General features: G+C 56.8%; 1 protein-coding gene across 12 annotated transcripts in view; it reads left to right on the top strand.

Annotated features, from left to right (window-relative positions):
- MYT1L (myelin transcription factor 1 like) overlaps positions 1-22333 on the top strand; it is a 393417-nt gene that overhangs the window by 310245 nt on the left and 60839 nt on the right. For 10 of the 12 annotated variants that reach the window (XM_044262156.1, XM_044262153.1, XM_044262152.1 and 7 more), the window contains 5 exons: positions 843-1820; positions 6155-6289; positions 10571-10661; positions 12225-12332; positions 16008-16219. In XM_044262156.1, the coding sequence (XP_044118091.1) occupies positions 843-1820; positions 6155-6289; positions 10571-10661; positions 12225-12332; positions 16008-16219 (1524 nt within the window). The remainder of the gene's footprint in view (positions 1-842; positions 1821-6154; positions 6290-10570; positions 10662-12224; positions 12333-16007; positions 16220-22333) is intronic. The other 2 variants (XM_044262163.1, XM_044262164.1) reach the window with 1 other exon arrangement.

The following is a 22333-nucleotide window of genomic DNA, read 5'->3' as shown; positions in this document are numbered from 1 at the left end:
CGAGGCTGGGGGCAGGCAAATCCGGGGTGCTGGGGCCCATAACTGCGGCTGCCAATGGCCCCCAGATGTGCCCCTGACCCCAGGCCTGCCCTTCGCTGGCACTAGGTCACCGCACACTCTTCCCTCTGTGTCTTTCAAACCTGAGATGCACACGCGGGAACCACCATGGGTTAGAGGTAGCTCTAACCTCCTCCTGGGCGTTCCCGCTGCTTCACTGCGGACCGTGGGTTGTCTGTAAGGGAGAACATTCAGAAGGGCTGAATTCGGCCCAAACATGTGTTTCTGGTACTGAAGGCCCCGTGGAGGCGGAGGGCTCAGTGCATCAGCTCGAGGCCTTCCACGGCGCTGCCCGGGCATCTCTGGGAAAAACGCGATTTAAAAGCAATTGCTGCGAACATCTGTTTAAGAGTTGTTATCGAATGAAGTTCATGAACCCTCAGAGAGCCTGGTAATAGGACGAGTGACATTATCACGCATCTGTTGGGCTGCAAACAAATAAAGCCGATAAAAAACAAAAGTCACTTGTAAAATTTAGAATGAAAAATTAATATTTTAAAATTACCTTTCCCACATACGCTAGTTTGTTTCAGAGTAACTAAGGAAACTGATAGTTTGTGGCAAGTGCTTCCTGTGGCCTCCCCGGCTGGGCGGCCTCCGCGCCCTCGGTGCCCGTGCCGCACTGCCGGCTGATCGGCCCGTGGGACCTAAGCCCCTCGCATGCGGTGAGCGGGGTTGGACGTGCATTGACGTGCTTTCCATGCTGTTGCAACTAAACTTCAAGTTCTAGCCACTTTTTCCTTTTCTTTTCTTTTTTGTCCCTTTTTTTTTTATCTTCTTTGCAGAGGACCATCCAATGAGCTGTCACAATACTCGAATAATGCAGGACACGGAGAAGGACGACAACAACAATGAGGAGTATGACAATTACGACGAGCTGGTGGCCAAGTCCTTGCTGAACCTCGGCAAGATCGCGGAGGACGCGGCCTACCGCGCCAGGACGGAGTCGGAGATGAACAGCAGCACCTCCACCAGCCTGGAGGACGGCAGCGACCGGAACGAGACCCTGGGCCGGAAGAGTGAGCTGAGCCTGGACCTGGACAGCGACGTGGTGCGGGAGACCGTGGACTCGCTGAAGCTGCTGGCCCAGGGCCACGGGGTGGTGCTCTCGGAGAGCCTCGGCGACAGAGCGTACGCAGACTCCCTGTCACAGCAGGACGGCAGGAGCATGAACTACGTGATGCTGGGCAAGCCCGTCAACAACGGGCTCGTGGACAAGATGGTGGAGGAGAGTGACGAGGAGGTGTGTCTGAGCAGCCTGGAGTGTCTCAGGAACCAGTGCTTCGACCTGGCGCGGAAGCTGAGCGAGACGAGCCCGCAGGACCGGGCCCAGCCGCAGAACATGAACGTCCGCCAGCACGTCCGGCAGGAGGACGACTTCGCGGGCAGGACGCCGGACAGGAACTACTCCGACATGATGAACCTGATGCGGCTCGAGGAGCAGCTGAGCCCCAGGTCTAGAACTTTCTCCAGCTGTGCAAAGGAGGACGGGTACCACGATCGAGATGACGACACCACCTCCGTGAACTCGGACAGGTCCGAGGAGGTGTTTGACATGACCAAGGGGAACCTGACCCTCTTGGAGAAGGCCATCGCTTTGGAAACAGAGAGAGCGAAGGCCATGAGGGACAAGATGGCGATGGAGGCCGGAAGGCGGGACAATGTGCGGCCGTACGAGGAGCAGTCGCCAAGGCCGCTTCCCGGGGAAGAGAGGAAGCCTAAGTCCGGTGACAGCCATGTCAAAAAGCCATACTATGGTAAAGGTAATATTTCTACCTAACGTAAGTTGCCTCGTGAACGTAGGAGCTAGGGTGAAAGATGCCGGTGAAGGTCCACCAGGGACATGGGCGTCACACTCGCTCATGTCACGAATGCACATCTCTTAGGGTCACTTAGAGCATTCGAGCTGGAGTTTCTGGAAAGCCGATACAGTATTTGTCTGGGACATGCACAGAGCAGCTCACTGTGCGATGACCAGAGCAGACGAGTCACCCGCTACTTCAGCAGGAGACGCTTGCCTTGGAGAGACCGGGCTAGCGCACGGGCACGTCCCGTGATAGGAAACAGTAGCACGAGGCTGTGTTCTCACACACGAGCCAGTCTGTGTGGCATGTCAAGAGCTCACCCAGCAGCCAGCCAGTCAGGGACGCAGCACGTGTTGTACATACGGGGTCGGCTCAGTGGCATCATGATTGATACAGTTACCACCAAATGACAGTTATTGATGAAAACCCCCCGTAGAAAACATCCTTGCTAGAACCTGAACAGGGACAGAATGACTGATAGCATAGGACAAGGGCAACGGTGCCCATCAATTATTGTAAGAGAGTAAGTAGAGGGGGCCGTTCGCTACGCCAGGCGTGGCGGGTCCGAGCCGAGATCCATAGCGAGTTCTTTAGTCTCTTCATTCCCGCTCACTGATTCCATCCCATTGTGGAAACAGTCATGGCACGTACTTTCTGTTAAAGCACTCAAAATACCCCAAAGGAGACTGTTAGCAGATTCTCCCTTATGAAGTGGAGGGGCCCATATTTGCATATCTCTTTACATTTCAACGCCCACGACACGCACGTGAGGCGTCAGTACCTCTCCGAAGCGCATGAACTTGTGCCGAATGAGTGTCCGGCCTTACGCTGGCAGTAAGGACCGTGTCCACGCGTGGTGCGAGCTGCCGGCGATATCACGCCGTGGAGAACCTGAGACTGTCGGTGTCCCGGTCATAAGAACTAAGTCAGAAACAGTTTCAAAAATGAAACTGGTAATTCCTTAAATCCCTCCCTATTAGTACCAAAAAAGATCTTCAGTTTTCTGTTGCTTTCTACTCCTTCTAAAGACTGAGCTTCCTCGCTGCGCATCTGAGGATGAGGTTCAGGACTTTGGTTTAAACTCAGTTGCCGTAGAACCTCCAGCAATCAGAGAAGCTGTTTCTAGTGTTGTGACCTGGGCGTGGTCTCCTCTCTGTGCACGCGTCGGTCCTATGGCGTCGGGTCACCAGAGCCCCGCGGCACACGGACCACGGCCAGAGGCCCGTTGAGGGCTTGACTGGGCGGGGGCTTGAACACTGACTGCCGTCTCGGGAGGTGAAGGGACACCCCCGGGCGGGGCGGCGTATCAGGAAAGGGTCGGTTCTTAAAAGCAAGAGGTTCTAGCCCACCCATCCCGCTTGCCTTGGGTGCAGGAAAGACTGTGAAACAGCTCGGGTGTCCGTAACTGCGGTGTGATGTGTCAGAACTCTGCAGCTGGGTAGCTGAGGATCGTGGAGGAATTACACCTTTTTAGGAAGAAATAGTGTCCTCTCTCGCGGGTGGCAGAGCTGGCAGCGAGGAAGGCGGAACTTGGGAACGTCCAGGCTCGCTGGGCGCCGCAGGCCCTGTGCGGCCCTCGCCTCCTGTGCCTGCTCACATCCCGCAGCTCCCTGTAGGTTCTCACTCATTTTGCTTTGCTACTGTTATTTTGTTTTATTTTGTTCCTTGCAAAGAATGGGAATGAAACCGCTTGCTTCCCTTCAGTACATGGGGCGGGGGAGGGAACGAGCAGCAAAACCTAAGATGTACTTTTCCCTGAAACGGGGGAAGGGCTGGGGTTTTCACCTTCCGAATGAGTCAGAAGCATCCATTCCTGACTCTACCCGTTTCTGTAGATTTCTTCCTCCATTTCATGTGGCATCCTAGCTCATTCCCTGCTCTCTTCTCAGCATATCTAGGGTCAGAGCCAATTAAATCAAACCAAGCAGGGATACCAGAGTGGGGCAAGGAGATTAATGCCCTCCTTGCTTAAAATATATATATAAAGATAGATAGATAGGTAGAAAATGTGACATTTTACCAACAAGGCCAACGGACAATTCCTACAACCACAAAGCATATCAATAATCCTCATTTCAAGCTTCGTTGTTGTAAAATTGTACAAATTCTTATTGTATACCATCTGCACAGAATGGTTAAATTATAAATGAGCAATCTTTCCAAAATCTTGAGCTAAAGCAAAAGAAGTTCTTCAGAAACTCCTCTATCCTTCTTCTCCCCAAGCACCACCGGAAAGGGAGGAAGGGGAGCAAGCGAAATCCAGCGCACAAGTTTTTTTTTCTAGGCGTTCTTTGGGGTGGGGGTGGGGTGTTTCAGTTGAATTGCTGGTCTGTTTGCTTGCTTGGTTGTTTTGTGTTTGCTTGAATGTTTGCCTTCAAGGTGAATTGGGATTTCTGGAAATCAGCATGCGGGGGAGGGGATGGTGGTGGCCAGCGGCATCGAGAGGAGATTATACCCTTGTGTCCTCCAAAACTGCAATTATTTGAGCCACTTGTCTCTATACAGATCTGCACTCAGCTTCAGAACACTTCGGACATCTGTGATATAATGTAACTTTTAGGAAGCTGTAAGTGTACTAATGAAAGAGAGTCATTTCACCAGAATAATAGTTACAATTTAAGTTTTTTGTTTTGTTTTGTTTTACCTTTTAAACACTATTTACATTTGGCTTGTGGTCTTCAATAACAAATAGTTTCCTGTAAAACTGTTACTGTGCACTTACTATTTTATATTTACATTAATTAAATCATACTAATATTCTGATGAAACTACCCAAAAGGCAATAAAATGCTAGGCTTTTTGATGGCGTGTGTAAGAGAAACTCCAGTCAGACATTTAGAAAGAGCGTCCCAACGACAGAATCCCAGGCTGCCTTTGGGGCTCCCATAGCTGTACCCAGTCTGCCCCTCAAGCACGGCCATAATTCAGACTCAGGACCTGAAAAGTAGATTATCTAGAATAAAACGCTAGCTAAAAAAAGAAAAGGGGGTGAGTTTTTTTTTATATAAACATAAAATTGCTTCTATAGTCTTGTGAGCCCTTTGTCCATTCCAAGTTCACATGCGTGACTTAAGAAGAAGGTCCGTAAGAGTTCTAAGAGCAGGAGCCAAATGCACACTTTCTTGGGGTCACAACTGGCTGGGTAAGGAGACATCAATAGGGAAGTGTTACCCCCTGAGGAGATGTTAAGCGACCCTTCCTCCACCAAACCAGCCTGGTCACTACTTACTGACGATCTGTGCAACTGGTTTTCAAAAAACTGACTCAAAATAGTGCGTTGCCTGCTTGCGTTGCTGCCCAGTCTGAGCTTTATCGTAGAAATATCCTCTGGAGCTACTTTCTGCGCATTGAAGAGCTGCGGTCCATTCTGGATATAGAAATAATTTTACCAGTGATAGCTTGCCCTTCTGGCACTTGGCACTCAACCGCTGACCAAGAGTCTGCTCTGATCCTTCCCGACCGGTGCTGCAGAGAACCAGCGGGACTCTGAACCCGCACCCCGTAGTCTGACACGCGCATGCCCAGCAGCGTAAGATGCTTCCTCTGGTCTCAGCACAGACGAAGAAACCAAAACAAATGGCTGCTCCAGCAGCTTCTGATTTTTTTTTTTAATTTTTAATTTTATTTTAATTTTTATTTTTAATTTAATTTGATTTTATTTTATTGCCCATCTCCCCCATTGAGAGGGATTTCCACCAATCTGGTCATTTGCTTACAGTGCCTTCTAAGAGTTCAGCATATTTTCAGAAAACTTTCTGAATCTGTGTGTACTATGGAGCCGTGTTGCGAGGTGACAACCTCCAGCACTGGTAAAACTTTGCATCCGAGCGTCAGCGCTGGGAGCTTTCGATGAGACAGACACGCACAGCAGACCGTTCCCACGGCCTTGTGCCCCTGGCTGAATTTCACAGAGCGATTGTGGAGGACCGCCGAGTGGTTTTGCTCTCTGAGAAGGTCACTGTCTCATCATTATTTACGTTGATTTCTTTGAGCAACACAGCTTGTCATGTAACACACGGGAAGACAATTATTCGAGAGCTAAGGTAGGAATAGCCTTTCTTTTCCCCGACCAGCAAAGAAAGTGAAGTATTTTGTGACTCATGATTACTCTGTTGAAGGTAAAAAAAAAAATCACCCAAAACCAAAGGTGCACAGGTCTATGTCACAGCCTGTCCCCTCCCTGACCCCTGTTTCTCGTCTTTATTTATCGAGGTTTCTTCGGTTGTTAATGAATCTCCTTTGTCTTGGACGGGTAAAAGATTCATTCTCTTGACACCTGTTGTCACTTTTAGATCCCTCGAGAGCAGAAAAGAAAGAGAGCAAGTGTCCCACCCCGGGGTGTGACGGAACCGGCCACGTAACCGGGCTGTACCCACATCACCGCAGTCTGTCCGGATGCCCGCACAAAGATAGGGTCCCTCCGGAAAGTAAGTCCGTGTTCCGCCAATGCCCGTGGGGCCGCGCACCCCCCCGGCTCTGTCTGTGTCGGCCACGCGCCTCTGTCATTCCATGTCAGCCTAGCCCAACCTCGGTCCTCATCTGCCCGCCCCTTCCGGTCCGCACCGGCCGGCAGGGGCTGTCTGCACCCCTCCCGCGGGTGGCCCAGGACGACCGCCCACCCCACCCCCTCCACACACCCCACCCGGCACACAGCGCTGCTTCCCCAGCGCGGCTCCCTGGTAGGTGGGCTGGGCTCCATCCCGCTTCACTTCTGACTTGCTGGGGACCTCGGACAAGTCACTTGTCCCCTGGTCTCTCACAAACCACACAAGAGGACTCAGATAGTCTCTACCCCACCCCCCTCCCTCGAATCCCTGACAGGAAGGTCCTCTCTCCCAACGGCCTGACTTCCATGCAGAGGAGCCGGAGCTGGCAGTGCATTTTACTGCATTTCGCTTGTAAAGTCTGTTTTGGGTCACGGCTGTCCCCACATTTCCACACAAGCGAACCTCAGTGTAGATCAGACGCCTTCTCTTAGTTAGGTTCTGAGAACGCACAATTTTCGGTGAACACAGCTACACTTATTTTGGAACTGAAAGGGTGTCCACGTCTCTATCTATCTTCTCCTCCGCACACGAAGTTTGCCATTTAAATGCAACCGTACTGGTTGCTCAGGGGAAAGGCACATTTTCAGAAGCAACCAGATGAGTCTGAGGTCCTGATTCGGAGCCTGAGGTGTGTCACGGGTGTGCCTGTGACCTGAGACACAGTCTCTGGACGGCAACACGGAGTGGCTTGGCTGGGACGCAGCAGGACGACCGGGGTTGTCGAGACGCGTTCTTGGGGGCCGTCCCATCCAAACGGCTCACTTCGGAGTTCTTGAGGCACAAATCTGTCAGAACCAAGAAGTCCCTAGCAGCAGTCAAGGCTTCAAAACAGGCTTAGCTGAACATTTTCAGATGAAATACTTTTAGAAGCGCTCGTGCCTCCAGGTTTTCGGAGGGCCGCTGAGAATAAGGAGCCCGCGTTTCTGGGAACTGCCTTGTGAGCGTGCAGGGCAACGCATCTGAGCGCTTGGCTGGGCCCGTGTGTTACATGAGCAAGGAGCGGGCGTCGTGTGAACGCAGCAGCTTCCGTGCCCGAGCGCCGTCCGGGCGGCCGCTCGCACGCACCGGCACACGCAGCCTCCCTCACTCCCCACATGCCCCACCGGGTGCCATCGGCCCCGGTCCCCCCACGAGAAGAGCAGGGAGCAGATGGCCTCCCCCTCTCTTCCCGGGGGTCAGCTCGGTGCCTGGCAAACTGAAGACGCACCCCTGTGGGCAGGCACCGACTTGCCCGAGCAGGGACAGAGCCGAGATGGCATCCCCGCCTGCCGGAGGCCCCAGCCTGTGTGTCGGCCGGGGCCTGGCTTCGCTGCTCCCGAGTCGGGCCACACGGGCCGAGACCCTACGTGGGCCTCAGGCCCTGTGTGCGCAGCATGGGGACCATCGCTGAACTCTTAGGCAGACCTGCCTGATGCCATTTTTCTGGTTGGGCCTCCCAAGTAGAAAATCAGTTCCTTTCCCTGGCTGGGGAATTCTCCCGACTCCTTATTTTCACAGGAAAAGTCTAACTAGTAGAAACGGGCTGGGCTCCCACAGACGGGGGTCAGACCGCACCCGGGCTCACCAGGGGAGCCCCTCCACACCAACCTTGAGACCGTCCTCCAGAGCATCTACAGAAAGCCGTTCCTAAATACTTACATGTAGTTCTTTACAGTACCGTAAGAATTTACAAAGAGGAAAAATTAGAATCCTCGGGTGGGGAGGGTACTTTTTTTTTAGACTTTAGATTTTTTTCCATTTTTTTCTGGGCCGGCCTCCGTCAGTCATCCTCTCTGCCTCGGTGAAGGCGGTCCAGCAGCCAGTCTGCACTGCAACGTGCTGAAGCACAGACGACGCACCACTGACAGGATGGGGCTCTGGCCCCCAAGGGCTCCCAGTGCAGCCAGAAGGGGGCCATGGTGGGAGGGGCTCCCCAGTGGGTGACTCCCACCTGAGCCGTCAGGCTTCCCAAGGGACCTGCAGGCTTCCCTGGAGCCGCACGGAGCTGGGGTCCTGTGGGAGAGAGGAGGGGTCCGCAGCTTGTCCAGAGGCTGCCGTGGTCAGCCACCTAGGACGCCAGGCGTGTCAGAGACAGTGGCCAGGGATGGAAAGTCTGGGTTGAGTTCAAGACATGCCCCAGACACGGGCAGATGTGAAGGAGGAGAGAGGGAGGGGCGGGAGGGGACACGGAGAGTCCCCCCCGGAGGCCGTGAGGACGCCAACTCTGCTGACTGATGCAGTGGTGGAGAAGCGGGGCCCCGCTAGCAGAAGACAGGATGGCCCGGACTGTTCCGGGCTGGCGGGCAGTGTGTGTGGTGCTCCCACAGGTGGAGGGCAGGGGGTGTCCGGGGCCCACAGAGGTCGGCTGCCCAGCGGCTCCCGGGGTCTGCTTTCTCAGCCGGGTTGCAGGAACTGGGGATGGGCTCGCTGGAGAGGAGGCCTGAAGCGTGAGCAAAAGCCCACTGCGGGAGTTTGAGACAGGAGCACATAGAACACGCAGCCAAGAAGAGGGAACAGAGGCTGTTCTAGAAAGGTCTGGCCCACGCGGGGAGGAAGAAGTCCGGGGGGATGGCATCAGGGGTCGCTGACCGCTCTGGGGGGGGGCACGGGGACCACTGCTGCGGTGGAGGTCTGAGGACATCGGGGGGCTGAGGGACAGGGGCAGAGCGCAGCCACGGGACGGCAGAGCTGGGCTCAGTCACGGCCCCGCTGACGCCAGCCCGGGAAGGAGTCCGCGTCTCCGCTCAGTGGGACAGACAGCGGCCATCTGCTTGGGGTCCTCGCCACAGCCGGGCGCAGAAGCTTCTTCTCTCTCCAGGGAAGATTTTATTTCACAAAGTGTAGCATGAATGGAAAGGAAAGCAATGCTGATTTGAGAGGGATGCTGTGTCATGGGAAGGGTCTATGTGATGTCGCAACAGGAAGTTGGGAAAATCGTGCAGAACCAAGAACGACGTAGGTGAATCCGGACCCCAGAAGGGAGAGTGAAGGCCAGGTGGCAGCACAGGATGAAACCTTGCGTGGGCGGGGGGGGGGGGCAGGCAGGGCCCAGGGCCAGGTCCCCCCCGGGAAGGAGGCCTCCTGACTGCTCCTCCAGCAGCCCCCAACACCCAGTGAGCCTAAGGCTGGCTCACCCTTGTTCCCTCAGTGCTCACCGAGCATTGACAGGACAACACAGGAGCCACAAGACTAAAGAATCCAGAATGTAGCCAGTATGTAAGGACCAGGACAGGACGGAGGACAGCCCTTGATGGGGACAGCATGCAGACTTCAGGGAAGACAGAGATTGCTCTAAAGAAGGAGGAGAATCATACAGAACACATAACCAGTTGGGCAGACTTTGCTCTTCATGGTCCTGCTATGACATGTACCTCGCTGGCTCCCCCAGGTCTTGCTGCCATGATGTGGACGGTCATATGGGGCCCAGGGCTGGGGTCCTATCCTAGTGGCTTCCCTCTAGCACCTGTCACCCCCCTCCAACTCCCCCAGAGCAGCAGCTGCTCACTGAGGACCCATTAGGAGAGGACATGCAAACTGTCCAGGCCGGTTACCGCCCCATGTAAACTCAAATACTATCTCCCAGCAATAGGCTGCTTGCCTCCTCCCACTGCAGCACCCCACCCCCTGGTGTCCCTGTGATGACTTCACAGGGAACACGACATAACACTTAGTATTGCAGCTTATCCCACTGGCAGAATAACAGAATACTTGATTCCCAGATGAGAAGTTGTTATTTACTTCGTTTTGTTTAAAAATCGGGTTTGGGAGTCTCTATTCATCCATGACCACCGTGCTGTCTTCATACTGTGTGTTTCTAGAACACAGGCATGTTTTAAAAATTACCCATCTACATGCTTGTTACGTGGTAACCGATATTCAGTGCCGATGTGTGGGAGATGTGGGGAGGTCCTGCTGCCCTGCCCCCTCCAGAGCGAGTCGGCTACCACGTTCCTGACCTCTGCGGCCCCCACCCAGTGCGCCCTGCTTTGCATGCCAGTGACACTAAGGTTGAGACACCCTTCTTTTTCCTACATGTGTTTCCTGACCATGTCCATCACAAATGTGTGCAGGACTGTCCGTGGTAAACTAACCCAGCCTTTGTTAAAATGATTGCATATTCTTGTATTCAGACCATTTCTATGTTTTAATGCTGGGCTGTCTTCTCTGCCTCTCCCTGTCAAGTTCTTGCCATGCATGAGAATGTTCTCAAGTGCCCCACTCCGGGCTGCACGGGGCGAGGGCATGTAAATAGCAACAGGAACTCGCACAGAAGGTAAGCAAAGCGCTCCTGTGCCCCAGGCCGCTGCGCTACGTTCCCCGACAGCCCCCCCCCCAAAACCCAGCCTCCAGAGGGAGTGTGTCCTGCACACCTCCCACTCCTGCCCCGGGAGACAGGCCGCTGTCTGGGAGGGCATCGTGCATGGGGAAGGCAAACTCTGAGACCCCTTTCCACAGAGTGGATTGTTTTCCCTTGTCCCACCCACTCGTCCCGCGTTCCCAGGAGGCACCCTCCACGGGGAACGCTCAGTTTGCGTCCAGGGGCGGGGAGGAGCCGTGCTGTGCACCTTGTACAGGGAGGGGTTACAAGGCGTGAAGACTGGATGGTCTGGGACCTAACGAGGTCACCCCTGAAACTCTGCCGAGACCCCAGTCATCGGTGTGGACATGACCAAAATACTGGCAGAGGCCCAAAGTGCTCGTTGGGGAACGTTTGGCATGACCGTGGGCCAGGTAAACGGGCTTGCTCGGCGTCACACTTTTGCTCTGGACAGTCCCAGTCCTCTTCCCTCCTATCGTGACTTCTAAGCTGCTCACGAAACTCAGATCATATCAAACGCTTCTTCACCAGTAGCTGGACGGATCCGTTCGGATGGGTCTTTCGGCCTCGAACGCTCATGCAAAACTATATCCTAAATGAAGGAAACTGTTAGGACTTCCATCTTATGTTTTGCCCGGCTGTCGGGTACATTTGGTAACTTGTGTTAAATTCATAATGAAACAAATTGCAACCCTGTGCGCATCAGAGGCCGTCTGGCCTCAGCCTGCAGGAGAAAGGAGCGATCTGCGGAGTGGTAAGGCTGTGCCGAGCCCTGTTCGAAACGGTGTTTAGTCTCCGCCGGCTCATCAGTCCTGGGCTTCCCGTGTCCCGTGTCTCGCGGCGTACGCATCCGTACCTACGTGCCGCTCTGTGCAGACGCGCGGAGCGTAGACACCGTGACTTCAGGAAGAAGAAAGGCCGAAGCCAGGGAGCCCGCACGCTGTCTGTCCCATAGATACTTAGTTCCACAACAACACTTCCGAGCGGTCCTAGAGAGCACGCTGCTTTATTCCCGTTCATTCCCTGCCCGGGGAGGACGTGGGCGAGCAGGGGGCTGAGAAGCCCCAGCGCCTGGGGCAGTGGCGCACCCAGCGTCAGCTGAGAGCTCCCCTTCACACCGGTCCGTGAGCTGCCGTTCCGGGGCTTTTCAGCGGCTCATCCCACCCCCGCGGCTCGTCCTCCTCTGCAGAAGCATCCTGGGGTCGAGTCTGTGTCTGTAATTTCCACTCGCTCGTGTCCTCCTGAGGGACACAGAACTGGGCTCGCTGTGGCTGGCGAGGGCTGAGTGTGCTTCATGCACGGACGGCCATCAGGGCCATCCCCTGGAGACCCCCCGGGAAGTCACGCACAGCACAGCCATGGTCATTTCTCCCTGTCCTAGCCGGCCCCAGGGCAGGTATGGGAAGCTGCTTGGGGTGCTCTGGTGCTGACCAAAGGAGAGGCAGGGAGGGGACGACGGGGCCCGTGGGCCGCCGAGCCGTGGGAGGAGTCGACTCACTCTGTGCTCTGTCCTCACAGCCTCTCCGGTTGTCCCATTGCTGCTGCAGAGAAACTGGCAAAGGCCCAGGAAAAACACCAGAGCTGTGACGTGTCCAAGTCCAACCAGGCCTCAGACCGAGTGCTAAGGTACCAGATGCCGGCCGGTCCTGCCGTGAGAGCCACGTGTACCTGACCCAGCACCTGGGGCACTGGGGGGCTGGGATGCTGGGGGGCTGGGGGGCTGGGGCCTGAGGGTTCTGGGGGGCTAGGCGGTTGGGGCACTGGGAGGTTGGGATACTGGGGGGCTGGGGGGCTGGGAGTTCTGGGGGCTGGGGGTTTGGGGCACTGGGGGACTAGGGGTTTGTGGGGCTGGGGGGAGGCAGGGGGCGGCGGGCAGTCTCGCTCGGGGGCAGGAACGCAAGTGGTCCGCGGCTCAGTTGTAAGAGCCAAGCCCCCCAGGTCCACAGGGCCTGTGTGAGGTGGGGGCCACCTTGCTCTCTGGGACTCTGTCCACCCACTGGGAGTCTTTATATGAGAGTAGATGACGTGTTTCTGGTTCTTTCCGGCTGGGAAGGTGTTTTGTTGTTCTGGGCCTGCTAGATGGAAGCGAGGCACTTTCCACCTTCATGAGATGCCCAGAGTCATCCTAGTTTAACTTGGAGCCCAGAACAGAGAACCCACCTGCCTCCAGGCCTTGCGGCGCAGGACGGCCAGAGCTTTTCTCTGTGGGGGAGCCCCCCAGGGGCCGGCCCCTCTGTCCCCAGACACCCCATGGGGTTATGAGCAGGAGGCGGGGGAAGGGTGGCCGAGTGACCTGAACCAGCTCAGTCGCGGACTGTCGTGGGAACACCTCAGGATCTCCTGGTGCAACCCCGGTTTCAGTGGAGGAAGGGAGGCTTCCGGGAGGGGCGGAGGGAGAAGCCCCCATCCCAGACCCCGCCTGTCAGCTCTCATCTCCACTGGCCCCCTTCAAACCCAGGCTGCGCGGCCGTCGTCCAGACTGCTCAGTGGACACGGTGGTACCGACACGGCCCCAGTTCTTCCCAGGCTGTCCTGCGGGCTGCAGGGCTGCCCACCTCCGGGAGGGGGGAGCAGGTCGCCCCTCCGAGGCGGCGGCCATGGTTCCGGTCGCAGACGGAAGGGGAGCGCACGCACACACGCACGCACACGCACACACACACACGCACACACCGTGTGCAGAACGGGAGCTCTTCGGGGTAAATCTCTCAGGAAAAGGCCGTATTTAACTGGTTTGAACACCTGCTTGGTTTCGTTGTACATTAGTTCAGTTTTCTGAAAGGACTTTACCAGTGGCTCTACACCCTTTTATCCTTCAATAGAAAACTTAAACTCTTTTTTGTAAGACTTTATTTATTTGTCAGAGAGAGAGAGCATGAGCAGGGAGAGCGGCAGAGGGAGACACAGGCCGCCCGCGGAGCAGGGGCCCTGGCGGGGGGCTCCATCCCAGGACCCTGGGATCACGACCTGAGCCACAGACAGATACTTCACCTACTGAGCTGCCCAGGTGCTTTGAAAAGTTAAAATTTTTATGGAAAATGAGAAATATTTAGACAAAAACAAGAAAATAAAAACCACTTATAAGTGTACTATTTAGGAACAAACCCTCAATAAATGTTGGCGTGTGTTCATCTAGATTTTTCTGTGTGGGGTGCTAGCTGTCTCACGCGCCCCTGTGAGCACACGGCACTCCCCTCCCAGAAGGTCACGTTTGTTACTGGCAGGTGGGAGCCCCCACCGGGGCTCCGTCCGTCTGAGAGGGAACGGCTGTCAGCCGAGAGAACGAAGCCAGGTAGAGAGGGACCGAGGCTCGGGGCTTCTGTCCACATCTGCCACCTCTAGTCAGACCCCAGAGCTGGGACGAGCCCTGAGCCCGCCTCTCCTGGGGACCCTCCTGTTGTATGAGCGGGCATCAGGTGGGAGACGCTGCCCTGGGGGCCGCAGACTGTGAACACCCCCCCAGACACGAGCCTCACACTGACGCACAGCCAGAAGCAGCAGCCCCGACCGTGTTTCTGTGGCTGTGTGGCCACGGGTCCCTTTCCAGAGGCCAGAGCTGCGGAGAACCACCGCAACGATCGTGGAACACACTTGTGCGGGCCAGTGTGCACATACGAACGATATCCCTTCCGTGCCTCCCGCCGGGCATGGCGAGGCGGTGGGACAGGGTGCGAAGGGAAGCAGCCATGTCAGCCACGGCATTGTCTCCGGGGTGTCCCCGCGCTCCCCAGCTCCTGGGGCACCGCTCAGGCACCCGTGTCCATGGCGTGAGCAAGGCCTAGAGGACCTGGTCTCCGTGTGGACAGTCCCCACAGCATCTCCACACGGGCACGCTCACTCAGCGGGCAGGAAAGAAGACACGAAGGGAACAAAGAGAACATAATTTAAATCTGCACTCGTGGGGCGCCCAGGGGGCTCAGTGAGGAAAGCGTCTGCCATCAGCTCAGGGCATGAACCTAGGGTCCTGGGATCGAGCCCTGCGTTGCAGGCGGGGGGGTGGGGTTCCCCTGCTCAGCGGGAGGCTGCTCCTCCTCCGCCTCGGCCCCACCCCCACTCATGTGCGCTCCCTCGTGCTCTCAAATCAAATTTTAAAATTTTTTACATCTTTAAAAAATAAATAAGTCCACACTCATTTAACTAGGGTTGAAGTCTCCGAGCAGATCGCGCAACAGGAAGACGTCAGTGCTTCCGGTCCTATTCCGGCTTCCCACCCCCTGGCCGCAGCGCGCGGACCTCCGGGACAACTTCTGCACATCCCCAAGGACCAGCTTGTCACCGAGGCCTCTGCTCCAGGCCCCGCTCCTTCTGAGCTGCTCCTAACCTTCTGAAGGCTTGGGGATCGTGCCCTCCCCAGCCCAAACCCTCAGGCCTTGCCCACTGGGCAGGACCCCCCATCCGGTCCCGGGTCACCAGACTCCGGGAGTCTCCAGAGATGCTGTCGGCACGCCTGCGTCTCCCCTCTGTGGTTTCGTTCCCTGGATCTTCACCTGGACACTCTGTCCACCCGCCCAGCTTCCTTCCCCCTGGACTCTTAAAATCGTGTCCCATGCCACGTGCTTTCTGAAGGCAGGGCGAGGGCCTCCCTGGGCCTCCACGGGCTCCCCAGGCAAGTGCCTCAGATAGCAGGCCTGGGGCGACTCCGCACAGCACCCGTCACCCTGACAAGAGAAGCTGAATAAATGAAAGCAGAACGACTGTGGTGGTGATTCGGGAAAGCGTAGCTTGAGGGGAGCAAAGGGACCCCCCGCGCACACCCCTCGGAAGTCTCAAGTCACTTCCCCAAACGCCGTAGAGGTGGACGCGGGGGCACACCGGCACGCGCTCGCACAGCGAGGCAGGAGCGCGATGCGTGTGGTGAGCGGGGCCGCCTCGTTCCCGCGCTGCCCCTGCGGTGGGGACGGCCGGCGGCCTCGCGGGAAAACACGGGCCTGCGGGCGCCTCTTTGTTTTCGGTTTTCGTGTCCAGCCAGGCACATGTCCCCTTGTTTGGGGTCAGCCCACATCCCTATGAGATTTTCTTTATTTCTTCTTTTTTCTTTTTAAGGGAAAGGTCTTAGTAGCTCACCTCCTTTGGCACAACGCTTACTCTCTGAAGCCCGTGCGAAGGGAAGCTGACGGGCTACCTCGGGCTCCTCCCGCGCCCGCGGGCCATTAGGGGACCGGCTTCGTGGGGCCGGGAAATCCCACACCCGTGGCCTCCGCTCGGCAAGGCGGCGGTGAGCGGCGCGCCCCGACGCCCACCGGAGCCGCGTGTCACCGGCGGCCATGGGAGGGCGAGCGGTGACTCTCTCTCGTCTGCCCGCAGGCCCATGTGCTTCGTCAAGCAGCTGGAGATCCCTCACTACGGCTACAGGAACAGCGTGCCCACGGCCACGCCCCGCTCCAACCTCGCCAAAGAGCTGGAGAAATATTCCAAGACCTCGTTTGAGTACAACACTTACGACAGCCATACTTACGGCAAGCGGGCCATAGCTCCCAAGGTGCAAACCAGGGATATATCCCCCAAAGGATATGATGGTAGGAGGTGCACACTCTTTAAGTGAGAGTCACGCTTGCCGTTGATAATGTTGTTGTTGTGTATATCCGTTTCCTACAAACTGGTCGAGCATGGGGTCGCTTGATGGGGCCCAAAGAAAGCACGTGCACAGGCCGTGCTCACCTGTGTGCCCCCAGGTGTGGGTGAGAAAGGGGCCTTCCCTGGATGCTTCCAAAGCAGCTCATTCGGGCCGCGTTCAGAACGCGGAGACGGAGGGCCGTCGGCTCGTGTGCTTCCCGATGCCGTCCTCGTCTTTATAAAATTCCTTCGGGCTTGGCTCCTGCACGGAGCCACCTGGGAATGCCAGACGTAGCCCCCAGAGCTCCTGGTCCTTGGAGGACCTCTGCATGCCCCACTGAGTTCTCAGCCTTGGGTGCACATGAGAGTCAGCTGGGGCGCTCTGAGCATTCTGACGCCCAGGCAGCTCCAGGACCAAGTGATTGGCTGCCCCGGGGCGCTGCCTATGCGGTGGCCTTCTGTGCGTTACCGGTGACTCCAAGGTGCACCCAAGAGCAGACAGCTTCTGCCGGTGTCATCAGGCCTCCTTCCAGCAGGGGAGGGCCCTGGCCTGTGTCCCCATGGGGAGTGGGGCGGGCAGGGCCTCCCGTGGTAACCTAGCTACCACGCCTCCACCAAAAGCAACGAGCAGGTGGAACAAATAAAGCACCACCTGCTTCTCGAGAGGGCGCGTGCTTACTTGCCCCGGCGGGCTCGGAGCTGGCTACTCGCTCTCTGACTGGCTCTGGTCGCTTCCCTGCACTCACATGGTAAGTCGCTGAACAAGACAGGGGTGAGGGGTCTCCTGATATCAAGTACTGCCTGACGGCCTTTCTGCTTTGAATTCCAGGATATGTGCCCTGAGTTGGCTGGGATGTGGGATGTGGACGTTTTGATGATTTATAAGTCTTATCTTGGTGTTCTGTAGCAGAGGAGAGGAGATGGCCCCTTAAAGATATTTTAGCTCTTCTCAGAAGAAGGTATTTAATTAAAATCATAGCACACCAAAAAACTCATTTAAAGTGAATGGCTGGGGAGTTCCAGAACCTCCTCCCCATTCAGGGTGAGTCGCCGCACGTGTTTCCGACGTAGTCATCACTTGCCTTGATAACAATCCGTGCGCGCAGGGAGCGAAACCCCGTCGTTCTCCGCTGTGTTGTGTACTACCTCCTCCTCGCGCGCATCGGTTCTTAACACGGAGGAACAAACATGTAAGTGGAAAAAAAGACAGTGGCTTAGGGTATAGCAGAAAGTAATTATTTTTGCTTTATCATAATTTGCCAGTTTCTGGTTTGTCATCATTTTATCCATGTGACCGATGGGCTGCACATGAGGGACCGAGAAAGCAAAATTCACACAACGTCTCACGTGCCTCACGGCGGCCTGGGGAGGCGCCTCGGGCCGCTTGTCTCCACACCTGTTCGCTGCCGTTGGCCTGTGCGGCCTGGTTTCCTTGACCTCGTCGTTACGGTTGGACTTTGGGGGAGGTCATGACCAGTAGAGCACATTTTCATGCTTTAATGCCCATTAGTGGATTCGAAGTCAAACCTACTGGTCTGTCCTCAGAGCGGAGTGATATTTAACACATGAACCCTTCTGGGTGTTGGTTTCCCCAGGAACGAGGTGGCAGTAGTAGTTCCCACCCTGTGGGCCGCCCAGCGCTGTGGTGAGGGTAGGACAAACGTGTAAGCACTGCCGTTCACTCTCCCCCGCCCAGAAAGGACCTCCGGGGAGAAACCGTGGCTGAGTCAGACTCCTCACCTGGCCCACAAGGAAACAAGAATAGGGAACAAAAACTTCAATATTGGGTCTTTAAGAAACAAACAAAAAAAAAAAAAAAAGAAAAAAGGGAAGGAAAGGCAGCCCTTTACTGTAATTTACTGAAAAGAACAGCAGGAACTCCATTTCTCTCACACTAGATTCATCTAACGGACTTTGTTTTAAAAAAATATTTTATTTATTTGACAGAGATCCCAAGTAGGCAGAGGCAGGCAGAGAGAGAGGAGGAAGCAGGCTCCCCGCTGAGCAGAGAGCCCGATGCGGGACTCGATCCCAGGACCCTGAGATCATGACCCGAGCCGAAGGCAGAGGCTTAACCCACTGAGCCCCCCAGGCGCCCCCATCTAACAGACTTTTAAAACATCAAAGGAAATGCCCATGAGGACGAGAGTGGCTGGGTCCATTTTCTCGATAGGGCGTGAGCGGAGAGCTGTCCCTGAAGGCAGGCAGCACGGAGTGACGGCAGCGTGTGGCCGCCCTGCAGCAGTGACCTCCCCCAGACTTGCCGCGGGTGCAGAGAACAGAGTCACTGCTCCTGAAGAGAGACTGAAATGAGCCTGTTGCTGGGGAAGCATAACCCTTGGGAGCAAGGGGTGGGCCGCGGAGGTGTCCAGCAGGGGAGAAAGTGGGACTTTGATCCCGTCTTCGGTTGTCACACCTCAGGTCCCACCGCCTGTGTTCCAAACACTCAACACACGTTAAGTGAAGTGCCTGCATTCTTCCAGACACTGCCTAGTTGCTATCTGTCTGTCTGTCTGTCTGTCCGTCCACCCATGCATCAGTCATCTGCTATGTGTCATCTGTCTGGCTCTTCCTTCCCTCTGGATAACAAGTGTCAAGGAGGAGTGGGGACCGGCCGGAAGGCCGTGGGATGCACGCTCGCGTAGACAGTGAAGCCAGACGTCCGCTCGGGAGGGATCAGCAGGAGGTTCATCAAAATGGCAAATCTCGCACTTGAGCACGAGCTTGAGTAGAAATTATGCAGAAGGAGAAGATCCATGCGTTGGTAGGAAGGACCTGTGGCCTGACGCGCCTCAGTGGGGACAGGCACCTGTGGGGCAGGTGAGGAAAGGGCCCTGCGTCCCCACCGTGCTGAGGAGCTTGGGGAGCTCTCCGCCGGGCGTGGAAGTCCGTGTGCGGGGGTAGTGGGGGAGGGAAGGTGGGAAGGGGCAGAGGCTCCCAGACGTGTCTCAGCCCTGCCCTCTCGTGAGCAGCAGCCGGGGTCTCCCCAGCCTGTTTGTTACAACGAGCTGACAGTGCTGCTGGTTGTTTACACTGTTGGGGAAAAAGAAGACTCTGTGCCATGTAAAGATCACATCAAGGTCCAATTTCAGTGTTCACAGGTGAGGTCATACGGGCCCGGCCGCTCTCCTGCATCGTCGGTGACCGGGCCCACCACGCAAGGGCAGAACCGAGTGCTTGTGGCAGAAAAGCCCCGACTGTTGTCCGGTTCTGACAGAAACAGCTGCCGAACCCAGCCAAGACCTCTCTGCTCGGGTCTCTGGGCGATTTATCACCACTCCGAGCTCTGCCCCAAGCTAGAACCCCCATGCGCTCCCCTCGTGAGCCTCCCTGTCACCCCCAACTTCTGGATCCTCCACGCTGAGCCTGTGATCGGCTCTGGACTTCCTCTGTGCTTCTCAAACTCCGCGCCGCCCGATGTGCTCAACCTCCCACTGTCCACCCCGGGCCCTGTCCGGGCCTCCTGCCGGCAACGGCTCCCAGAACTCCTCAGGGGCCATCCGGAGGCCCCAGGACCGGGCCTCTGGCCTCCTCACCCTTCCCTGCCCCGGCACTCCCTGGAACCCCTGCCCTCCTGCCCACACCTGCCGGCTGCCCCACAGCCCGGCTGCTCCAGAGCCTCTCGGAGCTGAGTCCTCCTGGGAACGTCCCTCCCGGTGGTGCCCGTGCAGAGCCGGACGCCTGTTCCTGGCCCCTGTGCAGCTCTGGGTCTCCTCCTTGGCGGGCTCACGGGTAGACAGCTTGTCTTCCTGCCGGGCCGTAAGCTCCTGTCCTCGGTCTCAAATCGCCGTGCCGGTGCGGGCCGAGCAAATGCTGCCTGTTTGCATGAGTGAGTGGGAAACGAAGAGTCTGAACAGGGAGCCGATGCTCTAAGTCACAGGAGCAGGCGGTGCGCAGGCCCCTGAGCTGTAGTCTCACAGGAAAGCTCCTTTTCCAAGGAGCACTCACCACGCCCAGAGCCGCGTGGGCACTGGGAGGGTCGGGGCCTGAGGGCGCACGGCCGTCCGGGTGCACCCAGGTCCCCCGTGGCGTGAACCCTCAGGAGGCGCACCTCCAGACTGTGCTCTCTGTCTGGTTTTCGTGGAGCTCTGGGCTTCACCTCTTCCATTGTGTCAACACAGAAGAAGGTGGACATTCCTAGTGGGAGATGCACACATTTAGGGAGACTCCCAAGTAGGGCAGGGTGAAAAGAAGGCTCTAGGTGAATGTGGTTGTTCTCATTTTTCTGTTTTTTACTTTGCCATATTTAGCCAGTAGGAATCCCCTAGATTCTTTCTTCGTCCTGCAGGAGAGAGATAGAGTCCGGGGAGGTGTGGCCTCCATCCCACCCAGGGACAGGCCAGCACCCAGGAGGACAGGGCCCGGTGCTGCCTGCTGACCGGTCGGAAAGGGGAGAGTGTTCTGTCGTGGCCACCGGTCCCTGCTGCTGGCTTTGGGAGCGATTTCCAAACGAGCGGTAATTGTGAGGACCTGCACTCTTAGTTTCATTTTGAACAAAACAAAGATGTGCTTGCATTCCGTGACAGGGCCCGGGTGTGTGGCCGCCTGTCCCGCCCGTGTGTCCTGGACCAGGCTCATGTGTAGTCGCCCCCAGGTCACTCACTGCGAGCGCCCTGCCCGGTCCTACCAGACTCCAGCATCTGGCGAAGGAGACACCCTTCACCAGGAGTCTGGGGCCCACTGCTGTGCACACATGTCCTGCTGACGTTCCCCTACAAACTGAAATGTGCTAATTTCAACATGAAATGGCCATTTTCCTTATTTATATGCATTCCATTACTTTTCTGAGCCAGCGGCCAGCCCTCATTAGGGAAAAGAATCCTCAAAAGTACTTTCGCGTTTCTCCAACCATTTCTGTGGTATAAAGCCGCAGACTTGAGACCTAGAGAGACTACCCCAAGCCGCAGACTCCGCATGGTTCCCTGCTGTGCAGGTCCCGGGGGCCGACCCTCGAGGGAGGGTCTCTATTGGGTCCCCCTACATTGCTGCCTCAGACCCGTGGGACGTCTCTGTGCTCGGACCCCACGCTGTGCCCTCAGCTGCTTCAATATGTGCGCCCGCAGAAAGATGAGGAAGGGAAGGCCATGCAGACAGACAACAGGTGTGCTGATTTGTCCTCACAGAGAGGGACCCGGCCGGCACAGACTCCTCCGGCTGGGGGGTCTGAGTGTGTGCAGCCAACCCTCTGGTCCACGTGAGGGGACCTCCTTCAAATGGCCACCTGCCCGGCAGCGGCTCAGTGACGTTCAGTGGGGGTCGGGGTGGCACCCGGTGCCAGCACCACTGGGCAGCCCAGTGGTGGCAAAAGGAAGGGCGTCTCGGGTCCAAAGCGGGAAGTTATCCGTGACGAAAGCTCATCACAGTGTTCACTCGCTCTGAATGTGGTGCTTTGGGCAGATTCTTGGTGTGGCTCATGGTGACCGACCGCGGTGGCTGTGTGGGGTCCGCTGTTTGGTTCTGTGGCGTTGGCCCCTTCCTTTGGGAGGAAAGCACGTGCATGCCCTCCCAGCAGGGTACTCAGGTCACAGACCGCTAGGGACCGTGTCGGACACGCAGGGAGAGCTGGCTAAGCTCGCTTCGGAAAGGACATTCGAAGAGGCATGTGGGGTCGTGCAACAGGGGCTTGCTGGCGGAGTCGAAGACACTGTGAGGGAGACATCTGTGGCGGCTTCCCACACCCCTGGCTTCACCCTGGCTGCTCCGTCCGTGGGCAGGACTCCAGGGGAGACCCGTCCGCCCTGCAGGGGACACCCTGTGACTGTGCTGCCTTTAGCAATGGCCATGGACCCCTAACAAATCAGCCACCAGGGTTTCCCCAGCTGTGGGCCAGAGGAGACTTCCAATCCACCATGAAAGCAACGTTTGCTCCAAGTACCCATATGCTCCTGGTGACTGGGGCTTTGCCCCCTGTGTCCTGTGAGCCAGGCTCCCTGCAGGGGACAGCGTGTGGCATGCGCTGCCCTGCGTACCTTGGGCCCAGCCGTGCCCACGAATGTGCCCTGTGCCACTTCCTCCACGTGGCTCTCGATGCGACCCCCGGAGTGGGGCTCTTCTCAGGGAAAGGGGTGCTTCTCTCC

The sequence above is a fragment of the Neovison vison genome, chromosome 8 (genome assembly GCF_020171115.1).
Source record: "Neovison vison isolate M4711 chromosome 8, ASM_NN_V1, whole genome shotgun sequence".
Classification (NCBI taxonomy): Eukaryota; Metazoa; Chordata; class Mammalia; order Carnivora; family Mustelidae; genus Neogale; species Neogale vison.
This window is presented reverse-complemented; position numbering and strand designations above follow the sequence as displayed.